Consider the following 9,820-nt stretch of genomic DNA (forward strand, 5'->3'; position numbering starts at 1 on the left):
TGTGTTGTTATCCTCCTTGTAGTCCTTGTATTGTCACAATTGTGCCCATCTCAGATTTATGTGGATGGTGTAGGTTCATTCATGAAAGTGGATTTTGGAGAGCAGTCACATTACCAGTCAATATTGTGGAACAAATAATTTAATAAATCATGTATTGAAAACAAAACACAAATATTATTGTCTCTCTTTTTTCCCCCTCTCCTGTAACTTGGACATGATAAAAAATAATTCAGTCAAAGGCTGCACATAGCCATCTCATGGGGCATTCCCTCAGTCATTTGAGACTTAAAAAATACCAAATAGGAGAAAACACTAAAAAGAATCCTAGGGCAACATATATAATATCAACTATTGTACTATCTTTAGAAACGACAAGCTTCGCATTTCTGACTCATCAGACTCATGGGTTCTCCTTACTACGGCTCATTGCCACTTTGAAGGCTTCTTCCAAGGCTGTGGCTCTCCCTTCGCGAGCGGCTTCCAGATGGACTTTGCTGAAAACGAAAAGGCATGCCACGATAGTGATGGTGGGGTGGGATGGGTTGAGATGGGGTCCACAGACTATGGTCACATGGATGGCCTGTGCACAGGTCGGTCGGGGCCACCGGCGAAAGGTTTGATCCCCGTCGCTACTCCGCGCGCGAGAAACTCTCTACGCGTGGGGTATGGACAGGAGCGCCTCTTTGGCAAAGCTCTTTGGTAAATGACGCTTATTTGAACTCGGGGCTCACCTCTCCGGGGCTGGGGCCGTGATCCCCCTCGCCAGGGTCCTGAAGGGCGCCTCCACCAGAAGGAACAGGACCAGCGCCGCCATGAAGCTGAAGACCATGTCCCCGAAGGAGAGGAAGAACTGCAAAACGAAATGGATGAGCGAGGCCCGGCCTGGACAGCCTGGAACCTGGAACCGGATTCCAGCTTGGATTCCAGGTCTTCGCTTACCAGGTTGTACACGTCCAGATGGAAGGGGGCGCGGGCCTTGGCAACGGACACCATCTGGAAGGCCCAGTGCGTGAGGTACACGTTGTAGGTGAGGCGGCTGAGGACGACCAAGGGCTTCCAGGAGAGGATGGTGGAGACCAGCGCTGATGTGGGCGATTCCAAACACGTAGATTTTAACGTCAAAATTGTTACAATTCCCTTTTTCAATTTTCAAGTCGACTCACTTTTGCTGCCGAGCACAATGCTAGCGAAGAAGAGGCAAACCCCGACGGACCAGACCACCGGGCAGAGGGCGGCGTACAGCCCCGCCACCACGCCACTGTAGTTGGTGTCCGGGTCGTAGAACGCGACGGAGGACAGCAGGGCGGCGGTGCCGAGCGCCACCCCGCCCGCGCACAGCAGCCAGGTGACGGGCGCCGTGAAGCGGTCCTTGTACTTGAGGGCGAGGCGCTGGAACAGGTAGCCCGCCAGCAGCCCCACCATGTAGGGCGCCGCGCGGATGTGCGTCGGGGCGTACATGGTGCGGAAGTTTTCACTCTGGTCCGGGGCGCGGAACAAGCTGCAGGAATGCCGGCAAACCTTTTACTCTCACTCTCGGTTTTCGCGAGAATCGGGACGTGGAACAGGCGAGCGGTACCGTCCCAGCTGACAACGGCAGTCGCAGCACCGCGCAGCACACAGCCGGCTTTAAGAGACACATGCTCTAAATCTGATCCGACTGCTGGGAGGCATACGATCAATTGCGGTCTGGTCCGTAATGGTAATGGTAACGGAGGTAGGCAGCCCGCCCGCCACCCGTGCGTCGGGGGAATGGTTTGCCTACCCGGCCGGGCGGCCTTACCTGGGCAGCATTTCCAGCAGGGCCGGCTTGCTCCCGAGCAGCGTCACGAAGAAGGGGATGATCATGGAGACGGCCAGGAACACGACGATGAAGGCCAGCCCCGTCCTTCGATGCCTGGACAGCAGCAGCGTTAGAATCGTTCCGATGAAGAACAGGTGTAGATCACAGGGCAGGTACCACGACTGGAACATGCACTGTCGACAGAAAAAAAAGGACTGAGTTATTCTTACGGCCTCAGCAGTGTCTGGAATTTCGGGCCCCGAGTCTTACCAGCTTCTCCGAGCTGACGTAGTTGTTGACGTAGAACAAGTTGGTCCACCAGTACTTGGAGCAGGCTTGGCTCTCGTGCCCGATCACCTGGTCCCACAGCGGGCCCGAGCCGAGGCGCCAGAAGATGGTGGCGTAGAAGAAGACGACCAGGGCGTAGCTCGGCGTCAACCTGGACAGCGACACCGCCAAGCCCTGAAGTTAGGCCCCTCGTCGCGGCGATACCCCGCGCCGTTCCCACCCACGCGCCTCCTCGCGGGGTATCGCCGCGTGGCTTTTGTGTGCTTTCGGACGGACGGCAGATGATTCCGAACCTCTGTGGGCTGCTCCGCGCTCCGCGAGTGCGAGAGAGACAGACGGACCTACCGGACGTATCGGTGCACGAAGGCGGCCATGAGCGTGACGCGCGAGTCGCTGTCCTTGCCGTGCGCGTGCGCGCGCGTCAGCTCCAGCAGCGACACGAGCAGGCCGCTCATCACGAAGCAGGTGTCCACGAAGAGCTGGGCGTGCGTGGCGCCGGTCTGCAGCAGCGCGCGGGGCATCTGGGGAACAAGCACGCCAGCGCGGCGGGGGGTCACAACACTGCCAGATTAAAAATGCGCTGCCACTGGAGCGTACTTGGAAGCACACTCTGCTTGCACATTTTGTACTCGCGGTCGGAAATTTAGATCGCCTTTTCCTAGCGAGCCACGACTCGCCACGAAGCGACTCCCCTCACATGACCGCGTCGGACATGAGTCCATTTTTCCCTGTCGGGGACATGTGGACGCGTGTGGCCGGCACTCGCTGGCGTCGTTCAATAATAGAGCACGCCGTAATCGCATGGCTTATGCAACGCCCTTCCCTTTCCCCTGTTCCCTGTGCTTGCTTTGCTTTGCCCGCCATCCACCCCGTTGTTCTTCGGCGGTGTTACACCAGCCCTGTTATCCAGGCGGGCCGGCGCGGCCGGACTGACCTTTTCGAAGTGGTTGTAGTTGTGCACCGGACCGCGCAGCAAGTTGAAGCCTCGGTGCGCCACGACGAGCACCAGCATGTTGATGGTGCGCGCGCCGGACAGCGCGTCCAGGTTCAGCCCCATGGGCTTGGGGTCCGTCTTGGTGAGCAGGCGCCAGTTGCTCTTCAGGGAGAACAGCAGCAGAGGCTTCCGCACCATGCCCTCTGCCACAGTCGAGACATCGAAGTGCGATGAAGAGGGAGCGAAAAGGGGGATGCATGGGGAAGGCAACTTCAAAACTTGGCCGCCAGGGTCTCATCATCAGGCCTTCCATGCCACTGGGGCGGCCGTCGACAGTGGCGTCCAAGTTTTGCAGCTGCCATCTTGATAAACGTTTCGATATCCCCCCAAAAAGCGGGAAAACCCCTCAAACGTTAAAACAAGTCGCACATTCGCAAAGTTAAAAGGAGCCAAAGAAAAGGGCATCGAACGGCGGGACGCGCGTCATGGCACGTGCCGTGTGCGGGTCATGCGCGGATTGCCACCAAAAGGCACAAAAAACGTGCAGCACAGCGGAGGGGGGCGGAGGGGAGGACTCACTTTTTTTGGTGGCGTAGACGTCGATGAGTGTGCCCGCGATCACGGCAAGGACGAGCAGAGTCACGAGGGCGCTGACCGGGGTGGCGCGGCCAGGGCAGAACAAGGTGTGCTGAGTACAGTACAACGACGGCAGCGGGGCACCGGGCCGCACAGTGGGCCAGAAAGACCGGCGGAGGCGGCCAAAACTCTGGACGCGTAGCTCCAGAGTCGATAAGCAGGACTCGAACCGAACGTGTGACCCCACCAATGGATTGCTCTCCGAACGAGGAATCCATTGGTGGGGTCGCACGTTCGGTTTGAGTTTCATTTAGCTACTCTGGAGCTCGAAACGCGTCTAGAGTTTTGGCCGCCGGCACCGGTCTTCTGACCCACTGTGGGCCGGAGCGCCGCGGCCCGCAGGCCTAGGTGACCTCACTCCGGCACAGGCTCGGACTGGCCAGGGCAGACAGGCAGAAAAATCTGCCGGGGCCTTCGGGTTTGGGACCAGTAAAGTCACAAAGTTGGTCAAAAAGTGATTGAATCTCCGAAAGTAGCCGTTTTCGCTGAATTTGAGCGGCCACTGCGTCCGATCTAGTTGCGGCCAACGGCCTCCCTCGACGCCCTAGTATTCTCAAGACCCTACTCTTTCATGCCCTGTATCGGGAAGACGTTGACCACAACGATTTTGCCTTTGACCGCAACGATTTTGGGACCAAAGTTGTCGAATCTCGGAAATTTGCTGATTTTGCTGACTTTGGGCGGCCACTGTGTCCAATCTAGTTGCCGCAAAAGGCCTCCCTCGACGTCCTAGTATTCTTAAGACCCTACTCTTTCATGCCCTGTATCGGGAAGACGTTGACCACAACGATTTTGCCTTTGACCGCAGCGATTTTGGGACCAAAGTTGGTCAAAAAGTGGTCGAATCTCGGAAATTTGCTGATTTTGCTGACTTTGGGCGGCCACTGTGTCCAATCTAGTTGCCGCAAAAGGCCTCCCTCAACGTCCTAGTATTCTTAAGACCCTACTCTTTCATGCCCTGTATCGGGAAGACGTTGACCACAACGATTTTGCCTTTGACCGCAACGATTTTGGGACCAAAGTTGGTCAAAAAGTGGTCGAATCTCGGAAATTTGCTGATATTGCTGACTTTGGGCGGCCACTGTGTCCAATCTAGTTGCCGTAAAAGGCCTCCCTTGACGCCCTAGAATTCTTAAGACCCTACTCTTTCATGTCCTGTACCGAAAGGCTATTGACCGCAACTAGTTTGGGAGCGGTAGCGTCACAAAGTTTGTCATGACGGGTAAAAACAATGATGATCGGGGGCGTTTTGCGGTCTTATCCGCCGGGGCCTTTTGGGGGCCAGTCCGAGCCTGCTCCGGCAGCCGGTAACACACTATACTCACATGTACACGGCCTCGCCCTTGGACAGGGGCGGCCTCTGCTTGGCGGCCGAGGTGCACAGGGCCTCGGACACGGTGACGGTGTAGGCGACGGGGAGGCGCGACGTGAGGCCCCCCGCGTGGCTGTCCAGGGCGCGCTGCACGCTGTCCTGCAGGTCGCGGGGGCTGCAGCTGGCGGGGGCGCAGATCGCCACGTGCAGGGTGTCCAGCGGCAAGCGCCACGCCTCGCCCTCGTGCTGCTCATGCCGAGGCGTGCCGAGGTCAACGAGGGGGATTGCAAGAGTTTTCAACACACAACCGGTTTCCATCCATTCAAATCGCAGTACAGAGTTATTGTTGGCTTAATTTTTGCAACACGGAGTCGGGACTCACCCTGATGTGGTTCCAAACGGATTGCATGGGGTCGGCCGCCGTGTCCGGGTGGTGGCGGTAGTCGGGCGTGCGAGCTGGAGTGTGCACGTGCACGTCGACGACGCAGTACTGCGCGCTCACCGGGCCCAGCACCTCCATGCACTCGTCGAAGTTGCCCAGATGGTACACGTTGCCCTCCAGCAGGCCAGAGATGCCGCTCGAGCCGGCGTCTTGCACTGGGGAAAGTACAGGGAGTTGGAATCCGAACAGCGCTCTGTCTCTCTCGCACCTCACGGGAAGGCCAATGAGTGAGACAGAGACAGAGCGACGATAAGGGCTGCTGTCGGCGACGTGGAAGCCTCGTGGCCTTACTCTGCACCGCCCACAGCGTGTGGTTCCGGAGGTTGAGGTCCAGCAGGCGGGACTCGGCGGCGCACTGCGGGTTGAAGGACTCGGGGGCGCCGTTGGGCAGCGCGGGCAGCCTCAGGGGCTCGGGCTGCTTGGCGGGGCACGCGCTGCCGGACAGCGCGTTCGTCGTCGCCATGGTCCTGTCCGCGTCCAAGGTCGCTGCGGCCGCCACCGCGGCCTCCACGACGTCGTCGTTCAGGGCCACCTCGCGCGTACCGGCGTCCCTGTCCCCGTGGACGGCGGCCGGGATGGCGGCCGACCCCTCGGACTCCGCTTGGTTCAGCGGCACCACGAGGTGCCGCCAAGGAGACTCCGTCGTGGGGGGTGCTGGTGTTGGCGGCTCTGTCGAGGAGGACGTGGCTGGGCTGTCCGTTGTTGTCGACGGTCTTGAAGTCGACGACGGCCTTGAAGTCGTTGAAGGTTCGCCTGTCGACGACGGCTGGAGCGTCGTCGTCGGCTGTGTTGTCGTCGATGGTGGCTGCGTGGACGTCGGTACAAGATCCGGGACGTCAGCGAACGTGAGGAGCTTCCCTTGCACCTGATTGTCATCGCCTTCACCGGGTTCGTCCGGGACGGCCTCCTTGGCGGGGCTTGTGGTGGTGCTGACGGGAAGCTCCGGTAGGGCGTTGTCGTCCGCGGCGTCCCCGCTGCCTTCCTCGGCCATGGCATGCTCCAGGGCCTGCTTCTCGACCTCGGTCAGCATGTCGTCGAGCCTCTTCTGCAGCTCCGCCCGCGTGTTGTGCAGGGCCTCCTCCGCGGCGATGGCGTCGTCGCCGCTGAGGTCCTCGTAGTCCTCGTACTGGCCGGTGGCGTCGTCCTTGGAGTGCTGCGCCCACTCCTCGGCCTCCTGCAGCACCTGGTCCAGCGTGCGCTGCAGCGACAGGCGCGCCTTGTGCAGGGCCTCGGTCGGGGACTCGCCGCTCTCCTGGTCCAAAGGCAGCGCCGAGGGTAGCGCCACCCTGATGGCCTCGGCCAGGCCGTCGTCCTCCGGGAGGGCCTCGGCCTCCTTCTCGTCCTTCTCGTCCTTCACGTCCTTCATGGCCACCTCGTGAGACTTGTCCAGGATGTGGGGGAGGCTCTTCCCTACCTGGTCGATCACCTTCGGCACGGCCTCGGACAGGGCCCCGGTCTTCTCCAGCGCGACGGGCAAGTTCTTGTTGACGTCATCCAGAACGTGGGGCACGTCCTTGGCGACGTGCTCCAGCGTGGCGAGCACCGCGTCGTCGCTCGGTGGCCCCGCGGTGGTCGGCGGGACGTCCACGACGACGGCCTGCTCCTTGTCCACGGCCGACACAGTGCAGCACACTGTCGCTAGCAGCAGGGCCAGCGGCCACGACAGCGGCCGCGCAGTGCGCGCACACATCGCGGAGCGCGGCGGCGCGGCGGTGACACGCGAAAGCGAGTTGGGAGTTGATTCGCACACAAGGACCGTCTTCCTTCCGAGAACGCGGTTCTGTGTGCTCCCAAAATGATCCGCCAGGGTCACGACGTCGCCATCACGGCCACGACGACGAGCACGGCGACGAGCACGGCGAGGAGCACTGCACTGCCACGACGTGGGACGTGGCTTCGCGGCTCGCGGCTCGCACTGCGTTTGTGCGACTTGACGGCCAGAGCAACGCCTCCCGGACGGGGCGGCCCGGACGGCCCGGACGGCCAGCACCGCGGCGCGGGTGGCTTTGGCCTGGCTTTGGCCTAGAAACGCTGACTGAATCGCGCGGCAAATGCGCTGGCCGGTGCAAGTTTTGCGCTGGCCTTTTCGCACACCTCGGCGCGCCTAGGGGGCCGGACCGCGGTGCCGCGGACGGTGCGATGCAGTGGCCGAGCCGCACGCCCCACAGTGTGGCGACGAAGATTTGGGGATTTAAAGAACCAGAAACGAACGTGAATCAACGTTGCGTTTCTCGGGAGGGACTGAAACACCTGGTAAAGCAGCGGGTCTGAATCTCTCTGCAAAAGCCCGATGCGGAACATAAAGAAGTGTTGGTTTCTGACCCCACGTTGTCACCTGTCTTGTAACTGTGTACAGAACAAGGGCCTACACAATGGCCGGTTGCCAAAACTGCGGACTACAGGATTACAGGGGCCTACATGGGCGGTGTCCAAAAAGCTGTAGTATGTACATACAGGGCCCGGCTGGACTAGCTGTCAGCCTGGCGGGGTGAGGTGAGGTGAGGTTGGCTTTTTGACCAACTTTGCGAGGCTGGTGATCCTAAACTAGCTGCGGTAAGAGCGCTCCCGAGCGGCGCATAAAAGAGAAGGGTCTGCAGAATACCAGGACGTTGAAGGAGGACGATTTTCCGCCTTGGATTGGAGGCAGTAGTCGCTGAAAGTCAGCCCAAACCAGGCTTTCCATGGCAGGTCTCCTTGAAGACAGTTCGAGGCCTCCACCCTTGACCTGCCGCAACCTCCAGCTCCGCCCCGCCCCGCCCCGCTCCGCCCAAACACTCATCGCCTCATCGGTCGCCTTGAGCTTCGCCGCTTCGCGCCCCATTGGGCCGTCGAGGCCGTTTCCGCCGCCACACCCACCCTTGTCGCTTTGCCGCGTTTAAATTCAAAAACCGAGGATGGAGGGCGAGCTCCTTGAGCCTGCCCTTGGGCGCATGGATGATGTGTATCGTGATGTATGCGCATCTTCTCCTCGTCCGATAGAATCTCGCCTAGATACCCGGTCCGGCTCGGCCCGGCGGCGCTCTCGTCGCTTTATCCTTCATCCGCTCCCTCTCGCTCTGTCCGACGTCCTCCATTCCCTATTCTCCATCCTTCTCCGCACTTATTGATTTGTGCGTGCGCCGGTCTGGGCTGTCGCTAAGGGTAGGATGTGCCGGTTGCGCGGCCCTGGCCTGGCCTGGCCTCGCCTGGCTGCCCCCACCTATGTGGCCTTCAACCCTGTCTGCGGCCCTCTCCCCCTCCCCCTCCATGATCCCCCTCGCCAGCCTCTCTCCCCAATCAAGTCCATTATGCCGCGGCTTTGTCCGGGGCTCCCTTCCCCTCCCCACCGACTCACTCGGGCACCCTTGAACTGTGCTTTTCCAGCAATTTTCTCCAGCGGGGCTCCAGACTCCAGCCTTTGTGCGCGGGTGCGCGTGCAGGCCGACGGCGCTTCGGTTCAGAAGGGATTTTGGGCGTCGGCGCGAAAGCGCGAGAGAGGCGCTCGGCCTTGCATCTCGCTCCGTTTCGAGAGTATCGACCCCATCGAGTGTAGGGCAGTGCCGAGCCAGTGCTGGGTGGGGTAGGTACGGGCTCGCCTAGGCCGCCCGGCCGGCTGACCTTGGAACCGAGTGTGCGAGAGAGAGAGCGAGAGTGCTGCTACCCCTCGGTGGGACAGGGAGCAGCTTCACCCCCTCCCCCTCCCCCTGCTCTGCCGCTTGCCACCCTTCACCAGCCCCCGAGTGCCAACCGAACCAACCGAACCGCTGGCTCCCTCGCTCGGCCTCGATTCCCGATGCAGCATTGTCTCGCATTGTGCCGGACCGCGTCGCACTGCGCCACACCAAGTGAGTGCGAGTACCGGCTGCGCCACTGTAGGGGCGCGACGCGAGCCATGCCTCTGTGCGGGTAGATGGGGTGGATGCCACACCCTTTCCCAGCGCTCAGCGAACCGCGCGCGCCCGGTACCTCGCGGCCCCCTCCCACCCCCCTCCCCACGCCACGCAACCTTGCCAGCTGCAGGGGTCCCTACCCCCGGGGCCGCGCGACCTTGAGGCCGGCCGGGGGTGGGAAGGCCCAGCGAAAGGGAAAGTGGGTGGGGCGTTGGGAGGCCCGCCCCTCGCGGCGCCCCGCGGCCCTGCCGGTGAACACGGTGAACTCGGTGAACACGGCGGCCAGGGCCTTCTTCAGCTGATTTCGGACAGACCGTTTGAACCGTCTTGGGACACACCGGCCAAGCAAGTCTGCACCACGCTAGGAGCGGCTGCTCGAGCGAAGCCTCCGGCGATCGGACAGGATCGAGGCTGACTTGCAGGCGGACGGAACGGGCGGCGAGCGGCGGCCTGGCCGGGCAGGCCGGTCGGGGAAGGGGCACGAAGGGGCTGGACAGGACGCCGCACTGCGCCGCGCCGAGAGAAGGGGAGAGTGTGACACACTGCGTGTCGTGCCGTG

At 61.3% G+C, this 9,820-nt stretch overlaps 1 protein-coding gene across 1 annotated transcript; it reads right to left on the bottom strand.

Moving 5' to 3' along the window:
* Positions 1–123: 123 nt before the first annotated feature.
* Positions 124–7,331, bottom strand: LOC117643326 (nose resistant to fluoxetine protein 6-like). Its single transcript, XM_034382171.1, has 12 exons — positions 5,684–7,331; positions 5,333–5,547; positions 4,964–5,196; positions 3,582–3,652; positions 3,003–3,205; positions 2,414–2,589; positions 2,051–2,219; positions 1,781–1,974; positions 1,164–1,498; positions 940–1,082; positions 732–850; positions 124–494 (listed from the first exon to the last, which is right to left on the bottom strand). The coding sequence occupies exons 1-12, from the start codon at positions 7,080–7,082 to the stop codon at positions 401–403; spliced, it is 3,351 nt and encodes a 1,116-aa protein (XP_034238062.1). The 5' UTR covers positions 7,083–7,331; the 3' UTR covers positions 124–400.
* Positions 7,332–9,820: the final 2,489 nt, after the last annotated feature.

This window comes from Thrips palmi, unplaced genomic scaffold, assembly GCF_012932325.1.
Source record: "Thrips palmi isolate BJ-2018 unplaced genomic scaffold, TpBJ-2018v1 HiC_scaffold_17, whole genome shotgun sequence".
NCBI lineage: Eukaryota > Metazoa > Arthropoda > Insecta > Thysanoptera > Thripidae > Thrips > Thrips palmi.

What these genes read in the sequence shown, in the direction of transcription:
- LOC117643326 (XM_034382171.1), bottom strand. Translation starts at nt 7,082, where the DNA reads ATGTGTGCGCGCACTGCGCGGCCGCTGTCGTGGCCGCTGGCCCTGCTG. An exon ending in CGTCTACGCCACCAAAAAAA is followed by an intron (nt 3,206 to 3,581) that starts GTGAGTCCTCCC and finishes CGACTGTGGCAG; the next exon opens with AGGGCATGGTGCGGAAGCCT. An exon ending in CTGCTGGAAATGCTGCCCAG is followed by an intron (nt 1,499 to 1,780) that starts GTAAGGCCGCCC and finishes GCATTCCTGCAG; the next exon opens with CTTGTTCCGCGCCCCGGACC.